This window comes from Trichoplusia ni, chromosome 11 (assembly GCF_003590095.1).
Source record: "Trichoplusia ni isolate ovarian cell line Hi5 chromosome 11, tn1, whole genome shotgun sequence".
Taxonomy (NCBI): domain Eukaryota; kingdom Metazoa; phylum Arthropoda; class Insecta; order Lepidoptera; family Noctuidae; genus Trichoplusia; species Trichoplusia ni.
The window spans coordinates 9184015-9201586 of NC_039488.1; the positions used below are offsets into that span (position 1 = coordinate 9184015).

A 17572-nucleotide genomic window follows, 5' to 3' on the forward strand; every position below is an offset into this window, starting at 1 on the left:
CATGTCATTTGATTTAGCCTCAACATTTTAAGCGGAATAACAGAGCCTGTTAGCTTCGATCTGATTATATTACAAACGGATACTCGTAGCCTAATTTTGTACCGGACGTCACAATGTTTCATAAACAGTTTAACTGGTGTTTCGACTCCATTGCCCGTTATTCAACCTGTCTCTCTCTGTATTTGTTTCTTCTTACTTGACGTATTCTGACGGTGTAACTAGGGTTGTCAGGGTGCGGCTGATATAAATTAAGCATTTAGTTTTTTACCAGATGGTTAATTTATAGCTTCTGTACCTTCTGTACATTGAATTATACCAGCGTAAAGTCTGTCAATGTACATTCGCACAAAATCAATCTCAATTCATCATTCACTTGTCTGGGCATTGCTTTTCGAATTACACACCTGGCCAAGGTTTTATATTTACTGACATTTGTGCCTTAACGTAAATTGTTTAATTCATAGTTTCGGGACCGCAGATTTGGCGTATAATTTCACTAAAGTTCAAGAAATCTGAAATAACCAATATCCTTAATAGAGTTTTAGTACTAATTCTGTATAACACTCGAAAATTTACAGACATTAAAGTTCGAATTGACGAAAAGCATTCGCAAATATGTTAGATTATAATCATGAAAATACTTGTATATGAAAAACTTAAAATCACTTCTCATTAGACTGACCTATCACAATGTGGTCTTAGGTCGTCATGTGCTCGTAGGTTAATGGTTCTATTGCATGCTAAGCACGCCATTACAACATGTCGCAATAAAGTTGTGCAATATCCGTAATACTAGGTTATTGTTACTTATTGTCTATTTAAAAATATCATCCATCAATCAGTACGCAGTGATAAAGCAAGTAATAAATGTCTAGAAACCGTACTTTATGTGTCAGATCATCCTTTGTTATATCCATAAAATATATAGAACATGCTTAAATGTAACTATTGTGACCCAAAATTACAACGACTGTGTAGGCAAAACGAAAATATACTTGTGATAACATAGATAATATAATCGCTAATGCCTGCAGGTGTTGGACTAATTTTAATGTCTGTATTTTATAGAATGTGTTTCACAGAGTAAAGGCGGACTTAGTTGCAAAGAAATAAAACATACTCATAGAAAACTATGTCATGTCGCAATTCTATTAAGTAATATCTTAGTTATTCAATTGACATTTATAACAATTTTTCAATCGATTATTGCGACCATAATTACTCATGAAACATACATGTAGTAAAAAACGCGCGCTGGCAGGTGTCCTGCAAGGCATACTGTAACTATATCCGTTTTACAATAATATATTATGATTAGATTCATTAATTCTATTGTATTTGTTGTATAGCAAATTAAAATAAACTATAATATTTGTCCTAGTGTATGAAACAGATATTAATTTAAAGATTATTTAAGTTTTATGTCGATCTATACGGGTAAACGATAAGGAATAAATTTATCTCGAAAAAAAATAGTTAATTAACATTGCCCACTTAGTTCCACACTCTACTACACCCAAGCACTAATCTAGATGTATGTAACGTCATTAAAACAAATTGCCAATTAGTTTTCTAAATCTCGTAATTATTCCCACGTAGGTGTGACAGTGGCATGTCCTTGCTACGCCAGCTTTGGTGTCTTTTTGCTAAGGATTAATATAATTTATAGTGTCAACTTCAACAATTTATTACATATTTTATATGACATAGCTCACAAGTGTGAAGTAAATACTATCTAAACAGTTTATCTTTGAAGTGAGTTAATAGTCAATTTAGCACTTTATATGATAAGGTTAAGTTATATTATAAACGGTGACCTGCTTACTAACATACTTAAACTAATCGAATTACATCTATAACTTATACAAATTAAAACAAAACTACAGTTTTTTTTGCAGAATAATGAATTCATTAAAATTCCATTACAATATATTATGTAAAACATTAAGAATCTACTAATGTCATTTGTAACATACGTATGATTTTTTGCACGCATAAAACAGTTCAAGATCTGTAGTTCCCTTGTCCACTCAAACCTTAACATAGATTCAACAATGATATTCAACTTGGCATTGATTTATGATATTAAAACATTCAATCATCAGTTGTAAAATAACTTAAATGACAATGTTTTTTGCTGACACCACTTATTTATATTTACAGTTTCTTCTTAACTAATTATAGTTAGCAACAGTTGATTGACCTTCTGGCTTCTATAAGTAATTAGAATAATATTAAAAAATCAGGAGCTTCTTTCAAAGTTTGCATATCTATACTAATATATAAAGAGCTGAAGAGTTTGTTTGTTTGTTTGAACGCGCTAATCTCAGGAACTACTGGTCCACTCATCGAGAAAGGCTTTAGGCTATAAACCATCACGTTGCGACTAATAGGAGCGAAGATACAATGGAAAATGTAAAAAAACAGGGCAGGTATAAATCATAACTTATATCTTCCACCCACGGGGACGAAGTCGCGGGCAACAGCTAGTAATTTTATATTTATCGAAATGCACCCGAATTTGTGAAACAATAAATTATTGAAAGTCCATTCGATAAACTATTTATAATTATTCTACCACCATTAGGTAGCACAATTAATCAAACTGTAACAATCAGATGATTATTTATTACTTATATTACAAGTAGATGAAACTTTTATTTGTAGCACGATTTATACATTACGGTCGAATATCTTACATAGTGATATATAACTCATAAATTACGGCAATTATGTAGGTAATTACAAAATTGTTAACGTTTCTTAACTTTTAATCGATAACTCATTTTCTGCTATTAAATTGTCATAATATAGAGACGTATAGCTTTAATTAGTAAATATTAAATATTGAATGCAGAATCATTTAGTAAACTCTTGCCAAAAAATGGCGAAAATGTTGAACTATGGATACCTATTTTTTTAGATGTAAGAAAATAATCTTTCATTAGATTTAATTAGACTTGATGGGTACTACTTTTTTGTATGTCACATATATACTTTTTTTTCTATTGTTATATATTATTTACTTTCAATACACGACATAATCAATCCCATATTGGACTTGGACAATCCAAGTTATAAAATGTTCTAAAATGAATTATGACAAGATTTCAGCACAAGTTTTTTGATAACGATATAATTTAACACAGCGAAACCATGTAAAGGACATTCAAGTTTACACTCTAAAAACACTGAGTAAAAGTCGTGTATCAATAAATGCACAACTTTAAGCTGTATACGCGTATAAAGAACTCATTTGTGATGCATCTCGGTTACAGCGGACAGAGCAAGGCCTCGATAGGAACGCTCGACCACGCAACTAGTACACCGATACGCAAAAACATGCAGCGACATTGTACTTGTATGCTATACCTACAGCAATGCGTTAATTAACTATGCTCACTAATAAAAATTCTTCGCTATTCGTGTCAAGTACGCAACTTACAATTATGAGTATTTAGCGGATCGAAGCCAATGTACCAATTAATTACGAGTTAGTTAACTTGCAGCTGCGGCTTTTTTACATGAATATGTAAAATAATGTATCAATATTCAACAATCACCTTAGTCCATTAAAAACTTACATAGGTTTTAATCAGATTTACCATTTTATTTTTGGCCACTTAAGCGGTTGTTTAGAAAGATTGAAACTGAATTTGTCCTACTGCTGTAACAATCTTGGAAAATACGCCAAGCAAAGAAAGTGATTATGGTTTTTTTTTTTGGAACTTTAATTTTCTACAAGTCTCTTGACTATTTGTCTTTTTCCTAACTTTCGATTATGTAAAAAATTAAAACGTACTTACACACAAAATAATTACAAAACTAATAATATAAGTTACGAATAGTAGTCAATAAAAACATTCGTATTTATAGTTAATTTATTTTTCTTTTTCAGAGGTTTACTACGAAAAACAACGCTACGATGGGTGGTTTAATAATAGAGCATATCCAGATTGGGGATCAGTTGGTAAGTACGAATAATATAATTGCGCAAAGTAATGCACTAACGCAAAGCACTAATCATGATACTATTCCGTATGTTTAATTTTTGGTACATTTACACAATCGACCCAAAATCACATAACAATCCAACACAACATCAGTTATTACATGTAAAATAAACTCAAGTACCATATTCAAGTCCAAGTTAATTAAACAATGCCATGTCTAAACATGTACTTGTTAAACATAGAAATCTGAATACCGTAAGAGCCGTGTTGTAGTGCAATATCGACCTATACACACGGTCAAATTCAACCTCTTTGTCAGCTGTCATTATTTGAACTGACGTTAATCAAGACCAATTTGGTTTAACAGTTTGATTTATCGATTTGGCCTTGCTCTGATCTTACTACCACATAATGTTGTACTTGTTAATTAATTAATTTCACTTCGAAAAGCATCATGGGCATGCCAACATTAAAATTAGATTTTGTTTTTTATCATGGTTACGAAATTGTCTTTATTTATTTATTATACTGTGGAAGACTTACAGCTTAAAGATAAAACCAATTACAAGTCTTCACGTGTACAATTATTCTAAATTTTGAGATGAGAGCCCAAAAACAGTAACACAATTTGTTACTGTTTTTGGGTTATTTATGTTACTATAATATTTTTTGTGTAGTTTATTGTACTGTTGTTATGTTTTAAAGAGCATTAATTAAGGCATTACTAGTATATGTATGGCATTATATCTACAGTGCAGAAATTCTCACAGAATACGACCTAAGTCGTAATCTTGTGAAACTGTGTTTAATTATTTAATTATTAGAGGAAAACCGGAAAACCTAATAACAAGGCGAGCCCAATACTTTAATTAGTTCAAAACGTAACCAATATTTTACATCAGTGGCCTCTAATATGTATCTATGGCAGATGATTGAAACAGCAGCAGTGTTTTTCTGCTTTTGGCGCTTGCACCGATGACTAGCTTAGGTTTATAACCTAACAAACACCATTTCACTTGAACATTTGATAGTATCGGAAATAGGTTAATTCACACACTTAAGCTATGTAAACCCCTTGAATACCTCTACTCGTACAATGAAAATTATTTTTGATTTAAACATAAGAGCGACAGAATTTACTCTGTTTGCCAGTCATGTCCTCATTAATTGATATAATTTACATATCTGATCTGACAATATTGCAAAGTAAGCGCTACTTATCTTGATTTCGGTAACAGTTGCGACTTATGGTCGTTTAAGCACTTAAATATAGTTATTATAGCGTATTATGATGTCGGCTGCGTTTCTCTTGGATTAATACGCGTATTAAACACCTTTTACTGCAGCAAGCTTTTATACAAAGTGACAATAAAAGCGATTGTTTCACTTAAATGTGAATGCCTTTTACTAAACTTATTATAGGTGGTGCTGGATTGTGAAACGACAGCAGGACTCCTCGTCAAAAGTCTTGAGTTCGATCCCAAGTCGCGCATCGAATTGTCGAAAGTTGCGACGGTCGAATTGTAGAAATGAATATCACAGCTGCCGTTTTTCGAAAGGCACGTAAAAATGTAGGCCCTGCTCCTGATCTTCCTCCGGTCGTGTCGTATTGTCGTTCCATCGGATTTCGAGAATCAGGGATTATAATATGTCCTGCGCAATTAGACATTATTTATAGGCGAGGAGCTCGTGGCTAAGCTATAACTGCGTAAGTGATTCGATCACAGGTTAAGCTATGCTTGACGCGGTTGGTCCGTAGATGGGTGACCATCTGTGTCATAACGAGTTCCTCCGTGTTTCGGAAGGCACGTTAAATTGTGGGTCCCGGCTGTTATTCCTACATCTTTGGCAGTCGTTACAGGTAGTCAGAAGCTTGAAAAAGTCTGACAGCCAGTCTAACCAAGGGGTATCGTGTTGCCCAGGTAACTGGGTTGAGGAGGTCAGATAGGCAGTCGCTCCTTGTAAAACACTGGTACTTAGCTGAAACCGGTTGGACTGGTAGCCAACCCCAACATAGTAGGGAAAAGGCTAGGCCAAATGAAAAATTATAGGCGTAATTTATTATACCTTATGTTGTATTGATCGATCTGCTAGACATCTTTAAATAACTTGATTTCGATTACGTATATAAAGAAGAACATCAAAATATCTTAGTTTGAAACCTTATGTGTCTGATTGAATTTATTTTAAACAGTTACCTACATACGTAACCACGAGATCTTTTATTTTTTACAGAAAAACGGGCTACTTAAAAATATCATTAAAACGTATATTAAACTTATTACGTCATTAAAACCTAATTTAGTTTAATTTCAAAATGCATTAAAAATATTTATAAAGTTTGTTTTTGAGAAATTAAAAAGAAGAGTTAATAATAAAATTAAATCAATTAAAATGTAAAACTGAAGACTTTCAGATGGCGCTCTGTTGTGTGGTCCCTGAACCACTTTCGATACGATCATATTTGTAACAGAATTTATGGAAACTTGACTTCAATGTAAGTGGGAACTGCTTTATATTTTTTGTCTGTGTCAATAATGGAGCAAAGTTTCGTAAATGGTAAGCGCCGTTATTGTTAAGTATGACTTCAATATTTATGAAGTACCTTTTGTAAGACCCAGAGCAACTGGAGTACCTATAAGGAATGCTTATCTTTTATGTTAAATGCAATACAAACTTGGAGTCTGAAATAACTATTTTGTTTCGAACTTACCTTCTTAATATATCACAAAACAATAATATTACAACAACAAAGTTTTATGGCTTTAAATTGTAAAACCCGTCAGTTATTTGTATAAAGTTACATACATATTTTCTAAGTATATTCTTAATAAATATTAGTATTGAATAAGAAAAACTTATTTTCTCTGATTCGTATAATTCAGACACTTTAGAGTCACATGCTATTAGGGTATACAAAGGTAAGTCCGCCGATACAACGTAGGCATGGATCCAATCTTAATTACCTTACAATATTATTTATTCTAAACCTCCGATCGATTTCAACTATTATAGGACACCTCATAAACCTACTTAAGTTATGTAAACAGCTCCATTCCAACGAAGATTGAGTTATGGCTTACCTTGAAAGTAATGCATAACATTAAAAGGATGTTTAACCTAAAATCAGTTTCAAGCAATATTGGAATATGTATCTATCGAATCTGTTTCATTAAAGTTCCCTTATAGAGGCAAGCATGACAGCCGTCCGCCGGAACACGCGACGAATGCCATATTAATTAAACTCGATATAAAAATATAATTTATTACCATTTTTGCAAATCAGCCGTTAAAGTAGTCTCTGGGTGGCGTTTCTGGCTAATTAGGTTGTGTGGTAAGAAGTATTTATATCACACCTATTTCATTTTATTTCTCAATTAAAATTAACGGACGCGAAATATCGCATTGGCTCAGTTCTATTGAAGTTAACCAACGAAGCAGAGAATGGAATCACATCAACCATCAATAATCATCTGTCTATTGAATAATACCAATTACGTTCCCCAGTATCTTTCATGTTCATACATAATCAATCCGACTGTATATCTAACCATATATCTTATCGTATATGATTTCAATTTACTTTACATGGAATAGATATTTTGTAAGATAAATAAGATAGATAGTGCTGTTTTAGTGTTGATAATATTGCCGTTTTATATGTGAAAATAAAAAAAATCTGAGAAACAAAAATAATAATATACTCTTTCTTAGAAACTTAAAAGCTTGTTAACAAAAGATATCAACGCGCTCGGTACAGTAAACAACATGAGAGTCATTAAATGGCAGATGTTAAAACCCTATAATTGGTACTTCAATGCATTGATTTACTTGTTTATTCATTAGTCGTGAGGATCAGTGATAAATTTTTGTGTAAGTCGTGACATTGCATCAGTGACTTCATTATTAGGTACCTCTTGAATTATTTTATCGAGACGATTGCACAACTGATGGATTCGATGTGGTTATTTTATGAAAAAAGCTGTGTAAAAAAAAATGTAGTACCAAATAGATGGACCTATTTTCTTACTGATGACTGTGCTATCATTGACATCTAAAAGCTTTGTTGCAATATTTATATTTACATACTTTAATCTAAATAAATAATACATCGAACATAAATATAACTTAAACTAAATCATCAACATCAAAGATTTGCCAAACATATTATTTATAATGGCATAATAATAAATTCGTAAATGACCTCCCAGAATCAGAAGCTAAGGCGTTAAATCAGATCTCAGTAGCGGCTGACTCTGTGACCTCTTGCGTAACGCGGTCAACTCGTGAATAAACTAACACACTTGAAGATAACACGCTTTTAAAGGCCGTTTCTGCTATTATTGAAAATCTTGTTTGAAATAATATTACTTTGGTAATAAAATAAAATACACGCAAGCACGCGCATTGCAAAACAATTGTTTTTTAAACTTTACATGTTCGTTATATGAATCGTTCAAGTCTCAATTTAATCGTAGAAATTAAAAATATATATTATGTATATTAAAAACTAGCTGTTGCCCGCGACTTCGTCCCCGTGGGTAGAAGATATAAGTTGTAATTTATACCTGCCTTGTTTTTTTCACATTTTCCATTGTATCTTAGCTCCTATTAGTCGCAGCTTGATGGTTTATAGCCTAAAGCCTTCCTCGATGAATGGTCTATTCAACACAAAAATAATTTTTCAATTTGGATCAGTAGTTCCTGAGATTAGCGCGTTCAAACAAACAAATAAACTCTTCAGCTTTATATATTAGTATAGAAGATATAGATTAATATGTATTCTACGTACAAACACCTTTGAAAAATTATAATATGAATTGTGCAGGATAACAAATTACAATCTAAATTCCAAATCATGTAGTATTGATCTATCATACGCTGTTTCGAAATATTGATGCTTATCTTTAGGTCATACATACATACCTACACAATTTATGTATCTATCAGATGTCAAATGCCTTTCATTTCAATTAAAATTAATTATGTACCGTTACATAATAAATTGAATTAAGATACTTAATCTGTGTGTTTCATATTCATCTAATGAATAATCTATCAACGTCTGTATGGTTAATGTTGGTTAAACTTAAATTTTTGATGAAAACTAAATACTTTTGTAAAGTCCCTATACTGCTCTAAACTAAACTCATAATAAAGGGTAATGACGAGTGGAAGAAATGATAAAGTAACAAAAAAACCCTTTTAGTTTTTGTGACCTACCCGGAACATGAACTCTAGACTGCCGCTAGACCACCGAGGTCGCAGTCCAATATTAACATCATTTAAACGTCTGATTATGTTTTTGCCCACTATAATCATAGGCTGTTTAATGTCTTTGAATGATGATTGTATTAAATCATATAATAGGTAAGTTATACCACGACATTATCACATCGTGAGCAGTTTATATTATCGCCTATCACTAATCGAGCGATAATGACAGTGATGAGCCAGGGTTTGCGAAGGCAGAGCAATTTGTGCGCGATTCGAAACCTCCTCGTCCCTAATTCGTGGTTCATGCAAACAAACGCGGAGTTGCGCCACAACGAAATCACGAGCTCAATAGGAATCCGCTGTTTCTCGCATCTTTATAACTTTACCTACTATTGTGGCACTAACAAATGAGGACATTCTTTTGTCATCTCCGCAACTAACCTAGGATTTAAAAGTAAAGAAATCCTCAGGCATTGCATTCACTTTAGTACATTTTTCTTTAATAATACAAAAAATGACCATATACTATTAAAAATATCTGTCTGTCAGACCGAAATTATTCAAACCAAATACATAGCAACAAAATGAAGACGAAAGTATTATCTTACCATACTTTATCAATTTAAAATGACTGTTACAGCACAGCCTCTCATGTTGTTTACTACATTATGCTAAACTTAGATTCACGCTATGTTAATTAAGTAAAACACGTTTTTTGTATGTTTGTCTAAACAAAAACTTACTGCATCGCTCCTAGTGGCCTTTAACCCAGTCTTTGACGAACCTGTTATAATGTTACCTTCTTCCGTATAGGCTCTGTATAATACCATCGATTGAAAAATATAACGTATGTTTTAAAAAGAAGCTTTATTTTCTGAGGAACTTAAGTGCAAATTTTTAAATACGATTATTTTTAAGATTAGGTCTACCTTAATTCCAGTTTTAAGAATAGAAAACGTACACATCAGAATAAGTACATAGTACCTAAGCTAATAAGTACATAGTAAATAAATAGTAAATTAGTGAAAAATCCATAGAAGTTGGCTTTTAAAAATTAATTAACTAGTGAATGATAATTTTTCTCAAAAAATCTACTATTTGTTTGAATAAATTAATTACGATTTTATATTTAATTGTTAATAATCATTAAACGTGAAAGTAAATAAATTTTAATAACATCATCAACTACCTACGTCAAGAAGGTTAGCAAATCTTTTAATTACTCATTTTGGCATAACTATTACCAAACATTTTTAAATACAATAAAACAGCAGCACTAGAAACGTTTGAGTTATTTTCTTTTCTCTTTTAACCATTTAAATAACAACAGCGCACGAAATTAGATTTGTTGCCTACCTTTGACTCAGTACCTTTGAGTAAAAATAAATCATTATCAGTAAAAAGTTTTTAAACACTACATTAAAACCCAGTAACAGACTTTTAAATTACATGACATGCTAATTGACAATCTTAAACAAGGAGAAGGCACGTCACGTCAATAAATGGAGCGTTTTAAGTTTTTCTCAATATTCAGATAAGCAAGGCACACTTGTTTTTACGCAACAATTATTTTAATCGTTTTAAAATCATGTAGCTTTGTTTTAATAAATGCTTTAGTTATTGACACACGAGCGCGGTACATGAATAGTGTCAGCGACCATATTTCACAGTTATAGTGATTACAGTATCACAGTTATTCCATTTTTGTACCAAACAGTAATTATTGTTATTAAATTGGTACAAATGGCAGTTGAAAGTTAATAAATACTGCCATGCTGAATATTCGTGTGTCGAGCCCTGTATATGCTAATTTAATAATCTAGCAAAAATTCATTGAACATAATATGGTCTTTACTATACTTGTATTGCTCAATCGTCCTTATCTCCGCTTACTTTCGTATTGCTATTTATACATTTCTTAATTACTTAATTTAATATAAAACTGTGGGAATTGAACCTCCTATAAAGCACTCAGGGTTACTATCCACTGGACCAACAGGCCAATCAATGAAAGCTACAATATGTAAATGTTTAAAAAAAATACCATATATAAATAATAAGCTTTCATTGTTAATACTTTCCTATTTTCGATTATGTACTCTTAAAGTCATAAATGCGGTTGTTAAAATTTCGTAAAAATACTTTTTGTAAAAACCTTAAGTGAAAACATAATATATGTGGGTAACTAGAGAGATAGCGTCTCCTATTGCAACACGTCGTTTTTTAATTACACATACATTTAAATATGGTTATTACAAGTTACGCATGTTTTGCCATATTTGTATGCTCAGAATTCTCTTATCGCTTTCCATTGTAAGCTCGTCTTACAATAAACAAGTTCACTTAACTTCCATATCAAGTTACATCTACCTAATAATATTATGACGAGATGATATAAAAATTATCATAACAGGATTGTATTAAAGGGGAAATTCGTGGACTACATCGTAGTAAACCTGACTTAATAAAATCTTCATATTCAAGTGTATGAATTGCCGCTGTTTAAAACTACAAGTCTTGTCTGTGTTGGTTGTTACAAAACATAATTCTTAACTACCATATCGCGAAAAATATGATCGATTCGAATCCGATAAAATGGTTATACCTGCTAGCCATAAATGAAGAAACGATCGTGATAAAATCAATGATACGTAAGAACAAAGCAATCGTCGGATAAATATATCTACAGCGACTGTTTATTACAGGAATAAATCAGAGAGGATTGCTCAATGCTGAACATTCTCCGAGGGCTTCGATTTTACAAGAGTGAACGGCTACATTCACTTCTGGTAGCCACTATGAGTATGTCCAATTACGGACTTTATCTGAAACTGCCTTTCTGTAACTTTCCAAGTAATCTTTTATTTACGTAACCGCCAATCTAGGTAATTCGTCAAATGTCTGGCGCGTCTATCAAGCCACCAGCATAGATATGTTTACCCAAAACTTAATTACAATTAGACACGCTATGAATAACTCATGAGCTCCATTCGTAAGCACATGGCATTTCCTTTTTCATCGAATACAAGACTAACTTTTATACAGCCTCAAAACCAATAAATTATTTATGTTCTCCGAATCTAAAGAGGATTATGATATATTGGAAACAACTTTCATTTATGACAGATGCTTTTTTTCCTAGTCTTTAGTCTTATTTATTGCTCAAGTTTGATATATTTTGATATATGATAGATTTTATTTTAAGTAACAGAAATATTTATATTTCACCATTATTTGGTCAATTAAAACTGAATAGTGATTTCCAACCGTTTTCTAAGGAGTTGCTGATGGTTTGTAATTTCTACAGCTGTATATAATATTCTATTGTTCGCAGACAGCCGTCTCACACGTAAGACGCCGGCGTCATACGCTGACGGCGTGTACATGATGGCAGGCGTAGACCGGCCTGGGGCCAGGACACTGTCTAAACTCTTCATGAGAGGCCAGGATGGATTGCCTTCGCTAGCCAACAGAACCGCTTTACTAGCGTTTTTTGGTAAGAATAAACTATTACGCCGTGTATAGCAGACCAAATAATCTGGCAAATATGAGCTATTGCTCATTTAATACTATGTAGTTAAGCTCAGTGTATTGTAAGGTCTCGAGTTTATTCCGCAAAATAGTACCTACGTAGGAAAATATATTTAAAACAATAGTGTCATAATTAAATAACACTTCCAAGCACTGACCTCATTCACACGTTAGTTCAATGAGAATATAAAATACTAAAGCACCATGAAAAAGCTAATAGAGATATAGTAGACCTGACGTTGCACACATAATAATATGTATAAATTCTAACTCGAAGCTTTTCATTTTAGGTCAAGTGGTGACCGGCGAGATCGTGATGGCATCCGAGTCTGGATGTCCCATCGAACACCACCGCATACCAGTAGACAAATGTGATCATATGTACGACCCGGAGTGCAACGGTGCCAAGTACATGCCTTTCCTAAGAGCCGCTTATGACCGCACTACTGGGCAGAGTCCTAACACTCCTCGGGAACAGGTACACTATAAAATGCAATCAATAAATAATTATCTTTAGAAACCAATAGGTAGAATCCATAAGTAAGTGATGACAGTTACACGAGTTTTCAAAATTGATACTTTTATTTATCTGGTACAAAAATAACGGATACCAACTTGATAAATATCCTGATTTCACTACAAAATTTTATTCATTAAATGATAACTCAACATTCAGTAGAGTAGACGTAACCTAAAATTTGATTCCGGCATTATTTTGATACAAAATTCAGAGAACAACGGTACCTACATTGTAGTCATCGCCAACTTGCAAAATTTGGTATTGTTATTATGAGAAAACGATTTCACCAATACTGATATGGTATAATTTGGTTTCTCCGTTATTTATTCAAATTGTCCTCCACGAACAGATGATGACAAAAAATTCGTCTTGAAATGATAATGAAGTCATTTTGTATCATGATACCCATTAAAATATTTTTCAGAAATATGACTTAAATTAAAACTGTGTGCTGTTTGTAAAAATATTTGTGAAGTTCATAGTCTACTTTTAATTATCCATTACAGAAAGAAATTCGTTGCCCTTAAAGCAATTACGTCTATATTAAGCTACGTTTTTGTGTACTTTTAAACGCAAACTCGCCAGTTAAAATTTTCATAAAATTAGGTATAAGTACGTTTCTAACCGTATTGCAATGCGATGACGCCATCGAATTCGTCCAAGTGTACCAAAATCATGATGTCAGTCCAATCACTTGCAGCATTAGTATTCATGAGTAATCGATAGTATTTATCGGTACATCGTGCTACCTTAATGTATGTCCACCTACACAGTACTTTATCTTATTCAATTTTATATGACAAGTGACACACTAACCAACCAGCGCTGCATCTCACGTAAATAAAAACAAACAGTCTCTAGGAATTTTACTCAATGGAAACATCATTGTAACATTTAAAAGTTTTTTTATATACGGGAATATCATAATCCCGAGCGGTGTGACTTTCACTAGAATGAAACATTGCCAAAAGTTTTGTGTATACTCCAGGTGATTTATGACCTGTGTGTATTGCTAGAGATACCACATAAAAGAATTAGGTTCATGCAATACAAAGTCGTAAAACCTGAGGTGAACACATGCTTTGAATTTATGACAATGTGTCAAATATAAATCTGCATATTTTACATTTATTGTAAACTCAGCCTAATCTCCTACGGACCGTGCTCATCGAAGGCCAAATTCCAGGCAATAAAACTTAATGGTAGTATAACCCAGATACACCCATCACATGAATGCAGCCACAGCCTACAAATATGTCCCTACGAGCGAACCTTACCTTAAAACTACCAGCCGCAATAGGAATGTTAATTGGCGTTTAATTGCACTCAGATTGATCAGATATACACAAGTAATGACAAGCATCTAATTCGGGTATAGATTGCGTTATAAAGATGTAGACATTACTTGCAAAACGAACCTATCTAGTACCTACTGGCACCCGTTTGAGTTTGACAAAAAATGTAGCAATAAATAAGTGAGCAGTGCCTTACGCTACCTGCTGCAATTACAGCTGTCATGACTGTTTTTACTGGCCATAAATTATAACTGACGGGAATACATAAGTTGTCAAGGATACCATACCTCTAATAGGATTGATATCTAACATATTTAATGTCAATACGAAAGTCAATTTAATTCATTAGGAAAACTTTATCGATCTATTAAGTTAAGGTACGCTCATGTCTATTTCAAATAGTTTGCCTAGAGATTTCATAACATAAATATGTATAGGAGCTTGGACATGATTCAATCACTTATAAAAATGCAAACATGTTCAATACGACCCTGAATATAGTAATAACGTATGACATTATATTTGTGTTCGTTTCAGATAAACCAAATAACTGCGTGGATCGACGGTAGCTTCGTGTACAGTACTAGCGAGGCGTGGGTGAATGCAATGAGGTCATTTCAGGTGCCACCCAGCAGCCACGCCTGCCTCTTTACGTACTTTCCTATACTTACATATATAACATCCAGTTGTCCCTATTTACTTATATATTACACATTAAAGCTTCTAAATAACATTCAAACTAGTTATATTTTAAGGGAAAGATAGGTCTTTAACTTTCCGCTCGCGGTCAGATTTTATTTAAACTTTATCGTTATGCCAGGAAATGTGGGTGAACAATAATTTTGCATTTATCACTACAATAACTTATTGAAACCAATTATTATTTAAAATATTAAAAAAAATGACACTCAAATAAATCCTCATTTACATACTCCAAATATTTCTAACCTTACAACTGTGAATAATTTATCTTATTGCACAACATAATTGAAATAAGTATTTGTGTGATCACTCATGTTTCTCCACTTAACAGTCGCTTATATCTATGTGGCAAAGGCCACATAACGCATGTAATACATGATATATTTAACACATTTTTACTTACTGATTAATGAATGTACTTTATTTTGAAATAAAAAAAGTTCATAACCTTGACCTCAAAGTATAGCAAGGATTTTTTTCAACATATCTATCTTAACTTATTAATCTGGTTAAGCTTATATTTTGACAGGCATGAGTTGCGTTTGGTTTACTCAATATCAAATGTTGTGGTTACAGAATGGAAGCCTGGCAAGTGAAGGAGGCATGCCTCTGCGCAACACCAAACGAGTGCCACTCTTCAACAATCCTGTCCCACACTATATGAGGATGCTGAGCCCTGAAAGACTTTTTTGTAAGTATTTAGGATATAGGAACTCTTAAAGATACGATTTCAATTCAAAGTTAGACCGATGCATAGATCAACCTATACGCTAACTAATAACTTATTTAGTCCACTTATCCTCATTTCTCCAGTACTAGGCGACCCCCGCACCAACCAGAACCCAGCGATGGTAACATTCGGCATCCTGCTACTACGATGGCACAACGTGGTGGCGGCCCGTGTGCACCGCCAGCATCCCGACTGGAGCGACGAGCAAGTCTTCCAGCGAGCTAGGAGAATCGTCATAGCTAGTTTACAGGTTTGTTAGAACATTTTGAGCCTTAACAACAAAAGAATATACTTATAACAAACCATAAACTAGTATGTGACGAGATGCTGATCTGCCCTTTAGATGCCCGTAACATATACATATATCTTTAGTATTTTACTGAACACTTACTTTAAATTGCCATACCACTTGGGACTGGTACATGGTACAGAATCCCGCAAGTCTCCGATCCCCACAATATGATTATTGGATTTGCCCTCATTGTTAATTCTATTACTATTTGAGTAGTGGTGGCGGGCAAAGGCTGCCTTGATGACTTGGTATTGAGCCTTGTTTCGCACATATGCTTTAGGTTGGCCATTGTGCTTCTCTAGGGAAGTGGTTCAACCTGATAAGTAGCGTACAGGCTTTGAACAATATATATTTGCCTTTAAACAATAAAACTTTTTGTATCCAGAACATAATCTTATACGAGTACGTGCCTGCGTTCCTGGGCGTGCCCCTCCCTGCGTACGGCGGGTACCGCGCGGAGGTGGCGCCCGGCGTCACGCACGCCTTCGCGGTCGCCGCCTTCCGCTTCGGGCACACGCTCGTGCCGCCCGCCATACTGCTGCGGGACAGGAACTGCAAGTATGGGAGAGCCCCCGGAGGACATGATGCGATAAGGCTGTGCCAGACTTGGTGGGATGGAAACGTTAGTGACTAGTAAACTTTCTTATAATTGCAATATGTTTACTCTTTTTCCTCAATTAGAATGGAATTCATATGGAAATTCCAAACCAACTGTTTTCCGTCCTTTAAAAAGTTATAATTTGGTTTGTAATTACATTTACTTTTACTGCTTCTTTCATAAATATTTTCTATACTTATTTCAGGACGTAATGTCACAAGTGCCTATTGAAGAAGTCCTTCTAGGAATGGCCTCACAAGTGTCGGAGCGGGAGGATGCGCTGCTCTGTTCTGATGTCCGGGATAACTTGTTTGGACCGATGGAATTTTCAAGACGGGATCTTGGAGCGCTCAATATCATGCGCGGACGTGACAACGGTCTTCCTGATTATAATACTGCCAGGTATTTTTTCCGATCATTGTGGTATTGGTTTATCTATATTTAATCGCGTATTTTTTTTTATTTATATTTAATCGCGGCGTTTTAATCGCTATCCACAGAACTGCAATGTAAAAATTTTATCATCTTAGAATGAGTTTCTTGTAATTATTGTTTTTTCTTTACAGGGAATATTTTGGATTGAAAAAAATAAAGACTTTCAACGAAATTAACCCTCAGCTATTTGAGGACAATCCAGATTTATTGCAAAAGTTAATACAAGCTTACAATGGAAGACTCGACAACATTGATGTTTATATTGGTAAGTAATGCAATTGTAAAACTTAAGAAGATAC

The 17572-nt window shown here is 33.6% G+C and overlaps 1 protein-coding gene across 2 annotated transcripts in view; it reads left to right on the plus strand.

Annotated features, from left to right (window-relative positions):
- LOC113498966 (dual oxidase) overlaps positions 1 to 17572 on the plus strand; it is a 40789-nt gene that overhangs the window by 15595 nt on the left and 7622 nt on the right. For both annotated transcript variants that reach the window (XM_026879240.1, XM_026879241.1), the window contains exons 3-11: positions 3899 to 3970; positions 12505 to 12666; positions 12992 to 13179; positions 15054 to 15137; positions 15795 to 15909; positions 16032 to 16198; positions 16626 to 16862; positions 17044 to 17240; positions 17405 to 17538. In XM_026879240.1, coding sequence (XP_026735041.1) covers positions 3899 to 3970; positions 12505 to 12666; positions 12992 to 13179; positions 15054 to 15137; positions 15795 to 15909; positions 16032 to 16198; positions 16626 to 16862; positions 17044 to 17240; positions 17405 to 17538 — 1356 coding nt within the window. The remainder of the gene's footprint in view (positions 1 to 3898; positions 3971 to 12504; positions 12667 to 12991; positions 13180 to 15053; positions 15138 to 15794; positions 15910 to 16031; positions 16199 to 16625; positions 16863 to 17043; positions 17241 to 17404; positions 17539 to 17572) is intronic.